This window comes from Haemaphysalis longicornis, unplaced genomic scaffold (assembly GCF_048455015.1).
Source record: "Haemaphysalis longicornis isolate Haplotype H1 unplaced genomic scaffold, Haemaphysalis longicornis Haplotype H1 scaffold_10, whole genome shotgun sequence".
Taxonomy (NCBI): Eukaryota; Metazoa; Arthropoda; class Arachnida; order Ixodida; family Ixodidae; genus Haemaphysalis; species Haemaphysalis longicornis.
The window spans coordinates 63,303,980-63,318,907 of NW_027526204.1; the positions used below are offsets into that span (position 1 = coordinate 63,303,980).

A 14,928-nucleotide genomic window follows, 5' to 3' on the forward strand; every position below is an offset into this window, starting at 1 on the left:
ATCATCATCATCGGCCTATTTAAGTCCACTGCAGGACGAAGGCTTCTCCCATTGACTTCCATCCGCTCCTGTCCTGCGCTGTTCGAGTCCATTCTTTGCTTCCGAACTTTCGTATTTCGTCCCTCCATCGAGTTACCGGCCTTCCCCTCCTTCTGGTCCCGTCTCTCGGTAGCCACTCAGTTACCCTGGTGGTCCACCGGTTGTCATTTCGTCTCATTACATGGCCTGCCCAAGTCCATTTCTTCTTATTTTGAATTATGATATCTTCTACTCGAGCGTGTTCCCTGATCCAGGAGGCTTCGTTTCCTGTCCCTAAGTGTTACTCCTATCATTATTCGTTCCATGGCTCGTTGAGCCGACCTAAGTTTTCTTTCCAATTGTTTAGTAAGGCGCCAAGTTTCCGCCCCATATGTCAACACCGGTAGTACGCATTGGTTGTATACTATTCTTTTTAGTGATAGAGGTAGCTTAATTTTGAATATTTGGGGGTGCCTGCCGAATGCACCCCGTCCCATTCCTATCTGGGCCAGATTTCTTTCTCGTGGTTAGGGTCAGCACTGACAACCTGTCCAAGATGGATATAATCTTCTACTTCTTCTAGTATTTCGGTACCTAGGCGGAAGAGAGTGCTTCCAGCATGTTTATTTAGCATTACTTTAGACGTATTCATGTTTATCTTTAATCCGATGGCCCAGCTTTCTGACTAGGTCTTGAAGCATTTTTTACAGGTGTTCTGCAGTCTCACTGAACAAGACTATGTCGTCCGCAAACCTCAAATGGCTCAAGAATTCTCCGTTTGCCCGTAATCCCACCTCTTCCCAGTTAAGCTTCCTAAATATATTTTCCAGACATGCTGTGAACAATTTCGGTGCTCCCTTTCTGATCGTAAACTTTTCGCTTTTCGTGTGGAGGATTTTCCTGCCCGTACACCCCTTATATATGTCGTCTAGGAGTCTTATGTAAGTCTCCTCGATTCCCTGGTCTTTTAATGCTTCCAGCACTGCTGCGGTGTCTAGCGAATCGAACGCTTTTTCATAGTCTATGAATGCCATGTGAAGGGGTTTATTATACTCCGCTGATTTTTCAATTGCTTCATTGATGACATGGATGTGATCTGTCGTCCTTTTCTAAAGCCGGCTTGTTCCCTCGGTTGTTGGAAATCTAGGCTGTCGCTTATGCGGTTAACTATTACCTTGGTAAACAACCAACACACCACCGAGAGGAGGCTGATCTCCCTTCTTGTGGATAAGAACCCCCCCCCCCCCCCCCCGTAGGTGCGCTGCGCCACTGCTAATGGTGCTTTACATTACCTGCTTGTAGGGAGGCGGCGGCAGCAAAGAGACGAGTGCATTGAACCTTCGGGTCGGGTTATAACTATGCGAACTGACCCCTTCTTCTGGCGGCTTTTCTGTTTTAATCCGGTATTCAAATCCATCCACGCTCTTTCTCCGTATTTTTCCACGAACAAGCGCCCTCCCGTTCCCCAACGGCGTGTCGAGGGAAAACATGAAGTACAATGGCTAATTGTGTCTTACTTTACCTGCCAGTGGCGAGGCTGCGGTAGCGCAGACACAGGCGGCGGCAGCAGAGAGACGAGACGAGCCGTTTGAACCTTTGGGTCGCGAACTGACCCCTTCTTCTGGCGGCTTTTCTGTTTTAATCGGGTATTGAAATCCATCCGGGCTCTTTCTCTGTATTTTTCCACGAAGAAGCACTCACCGTTCCCCATCGGCGTGTTGCGGGAAACGCATGAAATACAATAGCTAATGGTGTCTTACTTTAACTGCCAGTGGCGAGGTTACGGTAGCGCAGACACAGGAGGCGGCAGCAAAGAGACGATAATTGCCTGGTGGGGTCATTCTCCCCGCGCGAGAAAGCGGCAGAGGGGCGCGCAGCTCCAAGTCAGTCTGGTCGGAAAAGGGGATTGACTCGTCACGCCGTGGCGGGGGAAGCAAGGCTTGAGAGTGAGTGGAGGAGACAAACTAGAAACGACTGCTATTGATCCTTGAGGAGTGCTACCGAGGCTGAAAGGCGACGCCGAGCTTTTTCTGTCTTATCAGTAATGCTTGTCAGTAAGTGACGGCGGCAAGCGAGGTACACCAGCTTTTGATGGGTGAAACTGAAGAGAAACCGGCGAGCAGGATTTCGTATTTGAGTTGCACCGGAAGGAACGACGGAGCGGACAATGTTACCATTCACCAGAAGCCGAGGCGGCAGACAGACGACCATTCTTGCGATGGATGACCATAGCTCTCGAAAGTACGGAGAATTCGGCGCGTCATCGTAAAAGCCACGTGGAAGACCTTAGGTTAACGCACCCACCGGCATGTGTGGTGGTTTGGCGGCAAGATAAGCCGCCAAACGATGCCGCGCCGCCGTGCAGAAGCGCCAACAACAGTTGTTCTGTGCCACCCGTTTCTCCCCTCTATTCCACGTCTTTGTCGAAACCGCAGGAGCGTTCTGTGTACATTATAGGTGTGCAGTCCTCACGTTCGTGCACGGCGTGTTAGCTCTCTGAAATGGGGAGGAACGGAGTGTTTCTATGTAAAACGCGTATGGGAGCACTTTAGCTCAACGCATCCAGCGGCATGCGTATTGTGGCGGCGGAAGGGCTCGCACGTGGGCCAGGTCCTTTAGCTTTAAAGAATAGCGCGAAAATAGCGCGAACGATGCTGCGGCGGCGTTGAACATCCTGTAAGGTGCTGCAGTGTGTCCCCCCCTTCCTCACCTATTTCCTGCGTTTTTTTCTAACCGGCAAGGGCATTGAGCGTAAGTTTGTTGTGGGTATGCAGTCTTGCAGTGCGCCCAAGGCGTGTCCCTCTTTTGAGGGTGGTGCACAGCAGAGAGGGGACCTGTCACTTTTCCGATGGGACAGCATTGTTTGCGGAGACTTTCTGACGTTGGAAACCACGAAACGATGGGCAGATTAAAAGGCCCTGCGGCGGGTCACAAGGTGTTTAAATAAGCAAGTTCAGCTTGTGCGAAGCTGCACTAGTCCTTCGCACAGGAGGCACGACGGCGACCGGCCCTACTACCGGACCGGCAGACTGCGCTCGCTACGGTATGTACCGTCCTTTACAATTATTATCAGTTCGGTAGGCCTGTTTAGTCTTCCTTTTTTGGACATAGACAATCAGTCACTTATACACGCTACGCTACAAATTCACTAGGCCCGTTGGCGCAGTTTGTGAGCAAAATAGTCGTCATTTTCCATTTAGGCGTTGGAAAGGACGTTCTTATGAATTTATCCACATGTTGCCCTTAATTCTTGAGACGCGACAGCCTGTTCTGATCTTATGTTCTACTTCCTCCAATCAGCATGTAACGGCTTTGGCAGTACTTTTAGACCGAGTTTACTACATAAAGATCGGTGAGATACTGCAGGCTTTTAGAAGCAAGATGCATCCGCGCTAATACCTTGATGGACGTGAACGGAGAACGAAAAGAAGTTATGATATAAAGTTCTCATTAAAGAGCATTGCTGGTACCCGGTAAGAAAGTCGAACGTTATTTAGCTAGGTCATGAATTTTACTTGATGTTTGTTTTTATTTCTTTTGACGATTTGATATTTACGCTTGATGTAGAAAAAGAAGACTGTTTCCTTTTGATCGTAAATCTTGATCGTAATCTTCTTGCACATGAACTGGAATTCTATGCTATTCGAGGTATGGCTTTCAGCCTTATTACATTATAATTTAGTCATCGTTCCCAGTTTGTGACAATAATACAATTGCAAGTCGGATATTCAGGAAACATGTTCTGGTGTTCCCCAGGGCAGTATTCTAGGACTGCTCTTATTTCATATTTATATTAATGACATTGTGCAGATAGACCCGTCAGTGAAGTTCGTAATTTACGCCGACGACACGAGTTTGTTTATCGCAGAAGAGGCTAGCGAGAGATTACTCCAACGAGGTAACGAGGTCGTTGAAAAATTAGCCGTATGGGCTTGTTGCAGTGGGTTCAAGAATAACACTGAAAAATCTAAGGCAGTTATTTTTGGTGCAAAAGGTGAATATGTCAATAAAAACCAATATTTAGTTTTAAATGCGTGTCCTGTAGAGATTGTAGCCAGCTTTAAAAATCTTAGGAGTAGTTTGGGAACACATGCTTTGGGAATTGCACGTTGACCAAGTTGTCAACAAACTGTCGAGAGTAACGAGATTGCTTTACAAAAGTAGTGACCTATTGCGGACGAATACAAAGCTACTCATTTATTATTGGCTGTTCCTGTCGTACTTAAACTGTTGTTTTCTTGTTTGGGGCCCAACAACGGTTACAAATATTCCTACAATATCTAGGTGCAAAATAAAGCTGTTCGATTTATACCCAACGTTGCAGCAGACAAGCCAACTAGATCTTTGTTCAAATAGTTTGGTTTAGTCAACACGAACAATTACTATATTTACCGTTTATGGAAGGCGTGGGTTGCTGAAAGAATAAGGGAAACGTTTTCTATTTGTACTATGTCCAACCTAACCGTTAAAGAGCATTCCTACAACACGAGACGACCTGATTATTAGACTCTCCGTCCCACTAGAACAAATTATGACGACCACTTGATGCAAAACATTGTCCCGAAACTTTGGATGAGCAGTGGAAATCGACTTACATTCAAAGATGGGCTTGATTTGTATGTATAGCGTAGTGTTTGAGCGCCATTGTCGCTAATGTAGCGTTTGTTTTTAACTTTACCACCTTTCTTATTTTTTTCCGTTTCCATTGTTTGCGAGTTGTACATCTCCCATGCAAGTGTTGTATAGGTGTTTGTAGCATGCAAATTTTGGTTTTTCTCTGATGTGAATAGCTTTGCTTGAATTATTTATGATTTCACTGTTGTACGCCATTTTCTTTTCTCCGAGTGGGAGAACTTTAACAGTTTGGTTTGTCACCGAAGCATCCCGTGATTTTCTCACATATGTGTTTTTATGTTAATGTTTTTAATACGTTTTCTCATGTGGTATTACAACTATGTAGCTGCTGACCTCGTAATCGGGCGGGGGGAGGGGAGCAATGTCAAGCTACGAATGTTTCTATTTGCAAACATTAAATAACGTTTCTATGTCGACGTCTATGACAGCCACCACTTGGGGGGTCTCGGGGCCTTTGGGCTGTCTTTCAGATTTTTTTAAATAAGCCATAAAATATCCCGAACCCGAATTACCGAATTAAAAATACTTCCTAGCTCTCATATTATAACAGCCACATGCTGCTCGACATTTCCTAATACAAATGCAATTTAAGTTCCCATTATTCAAATTGATATAGCCCTCGGATTACGGATCACCGCTTTTCTATACAATAAAATATTTGGCCTCTATATTTTCTTTCGTACTGGTCACAAACTGTTCAAAACAGAAAAAGAAACAGGACAGAGGTCTATCAACGCTGAGTTTTGTTCAGCTCGATCCATGTTGCACTGTTAGTGCAACAAAACCAAACGAACTGGGGCATTGATCATGCCGACGTGTGTTAGGTGTGGGCAGCGTCAACTAACGGCTCTTTTATTTGATCCCAGCCCTCACGCAATGCCCGGCTCCCAAAGAAAGATCAGTGGTTTCTTTCTACCAGCTCCAAAGCGTGCATGCCTTGGAAGCAGAGATTGTCAAGGTATAATAATGCACAGATTTTTGTATATAATCACGAGTTCTGTTTGTGTGAATGCCTCCGTTCAACAATTCTCTTTGCTTCTACGCTTTTCTCTGTCGCTACCAGATATTTCTTCTGAAAGACCCGGCCTACAGTGTCATCGCGCAGAGCAAGGCACAGGCCATGATGGTAATAATTGATATTTCATTGATACATTTTTGCATTTTAAAAGTGGCATTTTGAGACAGTTAAGGACGGTGCGAATTTTGCAGAAATTGGTCCATCCCGTACCGACAACACGAACGCCGTTGTTGCACAACCATTACCTGACGACAGCGCCCGTCCTCCGGACCTGTCACCACTGTCGACTGATTGCTCAGCGGGTAAGTAGTTTCAGTATATCCAAATTAAGGTCATGCCTATCGGTTATGCCAATAATACTTTTTTGTTAGACATAGGCTAGGGAAAATAGTGTAAACTTGATTTAAAAACCGAATAGGAACAGAAGAAGCAATGAATGCCTTTTATTTCATTTGTACAAGCCCAAACATCGCGGCCTGCTAGCCGGACGGAAGAAGCAACCAGCTCGGACGAAATGAGCAATCTGCAATCGCTCGCCTTCAAGAATTCGAGAGAGAGTTCAAGCGAGGACGAGTCAGCGCTGAACGACCATCCGTCACTTCCGGCAAAAAACTACAGGTTCCCAAAAAACCAAGGAGGTAGATCATGTCAACGTGGCTGGTTTGAGCGATTTTCTTGGCTGTCCTACCAAAGCAAGAGCGACTTAGTCTTTTGTCAAAAGTGCCGTCGACATTTCAAGAAAAAAGGGGACAACACTAGAAATGTGGAGCGAGCTTTTGTTAAGACTGGTTTTAACAACTGGAAAAAGGCTATCGAAAGGTTCAAATCGCACGAAAAGAGCCAATTTCACGTTGACTCCGTGAGCCTAAACTTGTCATACCAGAGAGGCATTCCTGTTTTGAGTCTCCTTTCGCAGCAATGCAACAAACATCAGGAGGATGCCAGGGCAGTACTTCGCGTCATAGTTAGCTCTGTGCGCTATCTCTGCCGCACAGGGCAAGCTCTTAGAGGACAAGGTAAACTGGATGGAAATTTTCTCGATTTGCTTCATGAGAGATCAGAGGATGTCCCGGTCCTTAAGACGTGGATGGCTAAGAGGGACAAATGGGTGAGCGGGGACGTGCAGAATGAGCTTATAGAAATTATGGCGCATACCGTACAGCGAGAGATTGTGGAGGACGTGAAATCCAGCCCGTTCTACGGTATCATCGCTGATGGAACAACGGATGTGAATGGTGACGAGCAGTTCCCCTTTTGCGTGCGGTGGGTGCAGAGCAAGACCCTTGAGCTTCGGGAAGAGTATATTGGCATGTACAACGCGCCCGACAGCAGAGCTGAAACTCTATACTCTGCCATCAAGGACATGCTTTTGCGCCTGGGCCTAGACTTTCACTGCGTCCGTGGCCACTGCTTTGATGGGGCGGCAAATATGTCCGGTCGTTTTTCGGGTGTACAAAAAAGAATTAGCGATTGCGAACCGCGTTCTTTGTATGTCCACTGCAGTAATCACTGTTTAGATCTTGTACTGCAGGAGGCTAGCAGGAGCTGCGACATAATTGGAGACGCTCTTAGCACTGTTAAAGATATTTCCAACGTAATCCTCGACTCCAAAAAGCGCAAAAGTGCTTACGCCAACATAGTAGTTTCTACAGGGGGCGAAGTAGATTTGGAGAACGGTTCCAGGCCAAACAATTTACTGCCGCTTTGCCCTACGCGATGGACCGTTAGAGTTAAGTCCATGCAAAGGTTTCTTGACAACTACGCTAGGGTACAGGAGACGCTCAAGGAGCTTTTGGAGACACCAGGTTCAGTGACAGATGGCAGCAAGGCCATTTTCAGGGGTTACTACACCCTTTTGCAGAAATTTGAAACGTTGTTAGGGATCAACATTTCCATAGCTTTTTTCGGCCCTTGTGAAGAATTGGCAAGGGCTTTCCAGAGCTCAACATGTCGAGCGGCGGGTGCAAAAGAGGCTGCAGAGGCTCTCCGCGAGGCGATCTCTCGGCTGCGCTCTGATGCCGCGTTTGAGGAGCTGTGGCAGCACACGAGCACAACTGCAGCACGCCTATGCCTGAAAGAGCCTCGAGTGTCCAGGCCGGCAAAACCGCCTAGGCGGTACGAGGCGACTGACAGGCCTGTTCAGCCAGTTACACTCGACGTTAAAGCAGCACTGCGCAAGGAGTATTTCGCTGCTGCCGATCGGATTATGAATGAAACGCAACGGCGTTTTGAGCAGCCGGGCATGTTACAGCTCGTAAAACTGGAAGGCATTTTAGCCAGCGCTGCAAGGGGAACTCAGTTCACAGCTGATGGGCTAAAGGCGTCTTTGGGAGTGCATGCAGTAGATTTTGACCTGTGCAGACTCTCGGCGCAGTTTCTGCTTCTACCAACTCTTCTACACGATGCCGATTCCACCACATCCCTGGGCATTTTGAAGATGCTGCAAAGCAAACCGGAAAACATTCGCGAGCTAATGGACCAGGTCGTGCGGTATGTTCAGCTTTTGCTGTCCATACCTGCATCGGTCGCTTCTGGGGAGCGCTCTTTTAGTGCTCTGCGCCGAGTAAAAACTTATTTGCGCAACCGAATGACCCAGAAGAGGTTGTCGCATCTTCTGATTTTGAACATTCATAAGGAAAGAACGGCGGCCCTCAGGTTAGAGGACATCATCAAAGAATTTGTGAGCAGAACAGCGGAGCGAGTAGCAACCTTTGGTCCCGTCTAGCTGTCCGAAATGCCTGCTGCTTTTGTGCATTTTTGACATTCATGTACAGTCATGGTCACATGAATTGCGAACACAAAATTATGAACAAGAACACGCAAAATTGAAAAATGCTGTTCTTGGAGGTCCAAAAATGGCGCACTGTTGGTATATTTTGAAAGCCACATTTTCCATCTTTGTTATTGTTATTAGGCCACACATCAATGTGACTTGCATGGAGAGAAATCGCGCTATTTATGTGTTCTGGTTTATATTATCCTGGTCGCGTTTCATTTGTCCGTGACTATACATACATGTATTATAGCGTGCTTGTTCGTATTGTTGCATTTCCATTATTTTTATGTCATGTTTTTATATGCGTCAATATACAAATAGAAACAGACCTAACTTTACAGGATGGCATCAAAGAACTTTGGAGATAGCAGCAACCTTTGGTTCCACCTAAGCCCCTATAGCAATAACACCACTGACTGATAAGTGTGATGCTTGTGTGCAATATTTCCAATTGTATGTATGTATTATAGCGTGGCTGTTTGTACTGTGGTATTGCAATTTTTGTATTTGTATTACGCTTGTTTTCTGCGCCATTGTATAAACGTACCAAACATTCTGTTGCTTAAATAATATGTCAAATGCGAATAAATATGTGGTCACTGAAAATTCACTCTATTTTCTGCTTAATAGTACGCGGCCTATCTTGACTAAGATGGCCACTCGCAACACATTCTCTTTGATCCCCCTTCCCCATCCCGTTTATTTTTTATTCAATGAACGTATAATAAGCACAATTTAAAGTTAAGAATAACCAGTGGGTAAAAAAAGATTTTTGCACGTGGTTAATAGAAAAGAAGTCGATTTTTTTTCTTTCTAGCGAAACTCTGATTTTAATCGCGTAAAAATTTCGAAGTACATAAAAAAATAAAAAAATTGCTTCAGCCCCCCCACTGAAAATATAGTTCCGGCGTCACTGCCTGCATGCCCACACGTGAGCAGAACAGGTGCTGCCCAGCCTCGTACAACGTTTACAGGAAGCTGTGGCGTGTGTCACAATTTCTGCCTTTTGAAGTGTTTCGCGTCATAAGACGCGAAATTCTTGCGACGAAACGAAACTTCAGAACGAATACTTTAGAACGAGAATAAACGAGAGGAAAGACAGAGGCGCAAACACGGCGTTGCAGAAAGCAAAAATCCGGTCGAGGTAATTCGCTTAAAAAAGAAAGCAAAGAAACGAAAGTGAAGAAAGAGGTGTAGACACAATGTAGAAGTAAAGGAGTCGTTGAAAACACGTAAGCGACTTTATTCCCGGGTGAATGTTTTTCTCTCTCCCTGCCCAGCACTTGTTGGTGCTTATTTCACTCAACACAAAGTGTACGACACAGGCTGCGGAGCGTGGAGGAGTGCGCATTTACCCGAATGCCTGTCGGATACCCAAGGATGCAGCGAACAAAAATAGAAAACAGGTCTATTCTTCATGCACGAGATAGCCATTGGCGCAATTTTGTTTAATGATTTATAGTATCATAAGAGGCATGCTTGGGGAAAGGGAGCGACTAGTGCTCGGCGTAGCAGCTTTAACGCTATAACGTCACTAGACGATGTATGGCGTCTGTTACGATTCACGCGCCGCTATTCTGATGATGATGATGATGATGATGACTAATAGCATCTTACAAAAAAACTAGAAAGAAACTAATATACATATGTTTTACACTCTTCGTTTAATACTAGTGCTGCTCTTGGAGCAGGCACAAAAAACTAATTAGGCACAAAATACTTATTTTTCTGTTACAGGTGGTAGCGGTCTAGGCAATATACCCCTCTCTGCTTTTCGTCCACCAGCATTCTAATCTTCTGTTCACGCGTTCTGCAAGTTTCGTGCAGTGCTCCTGTGCTTTGTGGCAGAGCCTATCCTCCTCATGTACGCCTGCCGGGCGGGGCCCGTTGGCGGTGACTCAAGCCGCTGTAGCTACAAAACACGAAGTCAACGGATCTTCATGTAGAGACAAGTCCCGACGAAGCGCACGCCGCAGCCCAGATCTCCTCTTCCTCCCTCTCTCAGACTCAACGAGCGCCGCTACTGCCAGCCCCTCACAAACTCGGGAAAGAGTGTTGTGTGTGTCTGTACTACTCTCGGGCCGTGTGCACAGAAGCACTGGGAAAGCCGCGCAGCCGTTACGGCTACTGTCTGTGTGTAAAACCCACCCTATCGTTGGATATATTCGTTCGTTTGGCATGCTGTGCATCCATGCTGTCGCTCTGTTCGCGCATTGCTGTAAGCTCTCCCGGAAGGGTATTTATTGTTCCTGTATTTCTTCGGCCCATCTCTCGTCATGCAATAAACCAGAAAAGTTCGCCTTAGGCTTCTTGTCGTCGTCACCAAGGCAGCAACCTTTGGTGGCCGCTCACCACCGCGCTACCACACGCATGACGGAGGCGACGGAGCCCGGTTCGGGGACATCTTCCCGAATGTAACACGTCGTAGTAAAGAGACAAGCACTTTGACGGTGCACTACTGGCGAGGGAACGCCGTAGGCGAACAGGTGGCCAGAGGGAGAGGGTTCGACAAAGTTAAAAGGAGGGTACGGAGCGCTTTTTAACGGTCTACATACTCAAAAAACGGATGAGTTAGCCTAAAACAGGTCCGCTGTAAAAAAAAAAAAACAATTTTTAATTCGATTGAATCTAACGAATAGGCGCCATTCAATAAAATCATCATACTGTTCCGTATAGGCACGGGACGAGACAGAAATGAGGACTCCGCACATAGCCACACCTTCAACTTTTTCATGGTCGGTTAGTCTAGTCCTTGCACGCAAGGGTTGCACGTCTGTTGAAGTTACGCGACCGACCGAGCCACCAAGTGTTCTAAGCGTCTCCGGTAAGGCCCACATTCTATCTGTGCAACCGGAGACTTCGGCGGGCGGTCGGAGTCGGAAAAGCGCCCAACCTTGGCTTGCTTTGAATAGCGGGAAGTATTGGCGCGCGTACGCGCTGGAGGGGGCGATCGAAGGTCGCCTTCGTTACGCGGGCGCCGGAATGCCGGCGGGCGCCAGCTGCGCGCATTGCGGTGATTTACTCGGCAGAAGACGACCGTGACCGCACACGGAACGCGCCGATCATCCTCGACTCGTTTAAAGAAGCCTCGGAGACAAAACACAAGTTTGGTCCATTGAAAGGTCTGCTTGCTCCCGATAGCAGTGATATCAGTTTTATTGCAAAGTTCGTGCAAGTGATCGCGAGGTTAAAGGGGCCCTGCAACACTTTCGATAAGCGCTTTCACTCTTTCCTTCGCGCCTGGAACCACTGCGAAAGCTATAGTTATCGCCAGCACGGAGCGGCACTGCGCGATTCGCTCGTCGCACCCAATACGCCTTCCATTTCTGCTTTGTTTTTGTTGCTTTTTTTAAGGTTGTTATCGAAAAGCGTTCATTGCTGCAACTGAAGGAAAACCGGCCAACAGCCGCTACATGGCCTTAGTGACGTAATTCGAGCCGTCTAAGAACGTCAAAACCGGGAAAGAGAGAAAAATCTTTTTTTTTAAAGTTATCTGATGGGCATACAGTATATAGAGCAGCAATTTTTGGCTGAGGTAGTTTGCGACCCTCTAATATAAGCACTGGGTGTGTTTGGTGACTTACGTTCTGCAAGCATTTAAGATTTCAAAAAAAAAAAAAAGTTGAAAAAATTGTTACAGGGTCCCTTTAAGGAAAGCAGGTTAAGCAGTGGCGACTCCCTAACCTCACTCCGGCAATTTTTCTATGACGTCACAGAATCTTTTTTGTGCCATTGCCGGCCGACGCCATCTAGGTCGCCGCAAAGAAACATGACTGCGAGATTGTAGAGGTGCCCCTATAGCTCTTATCACTTGAATGCTAACGCGCAGTTTACACACTGATAACAGATTTTTAGTGCTGGCTTTTATTGCGCCCCTGTGGCGCTGTTGTGTCACTGAATCTCGAAAGTTTTTCCAAATTTCTTGCGGTTTTCTCGGTAAAAAAACAAGAAAAATTTTCTTCGCGGCTGTAATTCGGCAGAGTGAGTTTGGCTACGAAAGGCCAGTTCTTTTAAAATGGACAAGGTTGTATTTTGTCTTCATGGCCGCTTTAAGTGCTCGGTTTCTAACGGGTATCGCCTCGCATGCCGGCGAGGTTGATGCAGCTTCAGTAATTTATTACCCGCAAGGATCCGTTAAGAGGTAGTCAGAAATAATAAGACCGACAATGTAGCGAAACCTTCAGGCATCACAAACACTCACGCGCACGCACGCACGTAAGCAGTACATAGATATATACTAGAGCCTCTTCACAGCGGCGTCCCGTGGACACGAAACTGGCTTCCTTATAAGCGGTGCTTCGAGAGCATTAATAAACTTCGAATAAAACGATTCCGTTATAACAAGGATTCACTGTACATTCTCTCACAATAAAAGGCTCATCAAGATGTCTAACTTAGCTGGTGTAAAGCCACAGACACTTAGTGCGCAGCCACATCGTTCAAAAGGGCAAGGCAAGGCGTGCCTTCGCCTCCACCCCACCCTCCAGTGTACAACGATAACTCGTAGCGTTGCAAGAACCAGCAACGAGCCGCGCTGCAAGCCACCGCTAGATCACGTCGCTACGGCGTCGAAGAGAAAACACCGAGACAAAAATAGCCGGAGGAAAATCGCGTATGAAAGACCATTGCCGGTCTTTTGCTCAACAGCGCGCTATACACCCGCCGATGAAGCCACACCCACGGTTCAAATGGAGGACACCCACGGCATCCGCGTGCCGGGAAGGAGGACTGTGCTCGCCGAACCCACTTTCGTAACCGAAGTGGCTGGTGTGAAGTGTCGTCAAAGTCTACGACGTAATTCGCGGGCCGTCATTTCTCTTTGAAAGTTCGAGGCCCTTCCTGGCACAAGCGGAGTACGTCTCATTTGGCGCTTAAAACGACGTAATGGCAGTGCTTGAATTGAAGCCTTCTTCACGACTGAAGGCCACCCGAGAGGCACACAGTGTGTACAATTTCGTTTGTGAAAGCAACGGAATAGCAATTGTAAACGGACATTTGTTATTTCGTTTTGAAACGTAACTCAAGGTAAAAGTGCGCGCGGTGTACCTCACCAAAATCGAAATTTCGGATTACTATATGATCGGTGCGCTGTGATGAGATTGCATAAACCAGCATGCTTCCCATAATGACTAGCTTCTCATTTTTTTCGATCCGCACGGGGACATGTTTTATTATAAACGCAGGGAGCGAGCAAGGTGCGGCAAGAGTGTCGACTTTATCACTCGCTCATTACTATAGTTCCGCGACATTTGCGGGGAAAAGGAGGTCAGTTCACAAATCTGAAAACGCGGTTGGGGAAACGAGGTACGATAAAATATTTAGCTATGAATGCTCTACGCTTCCCGTCCCAGCTGATTCGCCAGTTGTGGCATGCGACGACGCTGATACAAAAAGGCGCCACCAAAGTGATCGATCGAAGTACACTTATAAGCTCTTGCTTGTTAAGGAGTACGAGGCTGGCGGGCACTGTTTTGTGAGTTGACATCTCTGCAGAATCGGTTTCACTTTCCCTAGAGAGGAAGGGAGTCAATGAAGCGAGAACGGGTGCGGTCTAGTTTATATTCTCCTCGCGTGCGCTGCTATTGAGGCCAACTATTTCCCGCTCGTGATTAGGAACGACCAATAATCTACCAGCATTCCTGATCGGATATCGCGAAACCTATTTCAAGGATACACGACCCTAACAGTGACTTTCTTAGACATTCAAGCACGTACAGTGTTTTAAAGCAATAGCATGACATGCGCCCTGTGTTCGAAATTTTTCGTGTCCCTGCCAAGGTTAAAGCACGAATCCATGCAACACTCTGATGAGGCGACACCTCGGGAAATACCCACCTCGTCGATCGGTGATCTGCAGTTTCTTCACCTCGTATCCGAACACCTGGTCGTCTTCGGGTCAGTCAGCCCCCACACACACTGTCGCGTATCCTCGAGGGCTTCAGACAGCACCGAGACGAGCCCACCGGTCAGTGCACTCCAACACTGTCATCGAAGGAACGCACAGCTGGGCGGTCGCAGCTTCCTCTTCTCGGTGGCGGCGCGACGTTTCGGGTCGTTCTCTCACGCCCGTGGCGGCGGCGGCTGCTTGCAGCGAGGGAACAGCATTGGCAGCAGCGCCCACCCCTGCAGGCGCCCACGGGCAAACCGCCGAGAGCGGAGGCGAGAGTGGTGCGGTCCGCTCTCGGACGGAGCGCCCCTGCAGGAATCTCCCTCTGCTCTGCGAGGGATACGCCATCTACGCGGTGAACGATGCGGCGTGGAACCCGTTCCCTGCTGCCACCCGCACGCGCTGGCATGCACGGGGGTGTCCCCGAAGAACGTAACGGTACCTCGAGCGAAACAGTCTGCCATTTTTGAGACACGTATTCTTTTTTGGAGCTCCGGAAGGTGCGAGAAGACATCCACTCTTAATCGTTGAGCTTCGGCGCTGCACTACGGCTGCTGCGATGCAGTAGCCAGAAAGTACCTTTTTTGCGTGAGC

General features: G+C 47.3%; 2 protein-coding genes across 5 annotated transcripts in view; one reads left to right on the plus strand and one right to left on the minus strand.

The window, feature by feature from the left end:
* LOC144158637 (uncharacterized) overlaps positions 1-14,570 on the minus strand; it is a 210,865-nt gene extending 196,295 nt beyond the window's left edge. Inside the window, exon 1 of the mRNA XM_077689667.1 lies at positions 14,283-14,570. The gene's annotated coding sequence lies outside the window, so the exon portion shown is untranslated. The remainder of the gene's footprint in view (positions 1-14,282) is intronic.
* Positions 2,829-9,057, plus strand: LOC144158636 (zinc finger MYM-type protein 1-like). Of its 4 annotated transcripts, XM_077689665.1 has the most exons (5): positions 2,829-3,061; positions 5,520-5,611; positions 5,717-5,779; positions 5,863-5,973; positions 6,133-9,057. In XM_077689665.1, the coding sequence occupies exons 2-5, from the start codon at positions 5,530-5,532 to the stop codon at positions 8,394-8,396; spliced, it is 2,520 nt and encodes an 839-aa protein (XP_077545791.1). In that variant the 5' UTR covers positions 2,829-3,061; positions 5,520-5,529; the 3' UTR covers positions 8,397-9,057. The 4 variants fall into 4 exon arrangements, with proteins under 4 accessions (XP_077545791.1, XP_077545789.1, XP_077545790.1 ...); XM_077689663.1 differs by having other exon boundaries at positions 5,520-5,779; XM_077689664.1 differs by lacking the exon at positions 2,829-3,061 and having other exon boundaries at positions 5,156-5,611.
* Positions 14,571-14,928: the final 358 nt, after the last annotated feature.

What these genes read in the sequence shown, in the direction of transcription:
- LOC144158636 (XM_077689662.1), top strand. Translation starts at nt 5,461, where the DNA reads ATGCCGACGTGTGTTAGGTGTGGGCAGCGTCAACTAACGGCTCTTTTA. An exon ending in GCAAGGCACAGGCCATGATG is followed by an intron (nt 5,780 to 5,862) that starts GTAATAATTGAT and finishes CGAATTTTGCAG; the next exon opens with AAATTGGTCCATCCCGTACC. An exon ending in GTCGACTGATTGCTCAGCGG is followed by an intron (nt 5,974 to 6,132) that starts GTAAGTAGTTTC and finishes CATTTGTACAAG; the next exon opens with CCCAAACATCGCGGCCTGCT.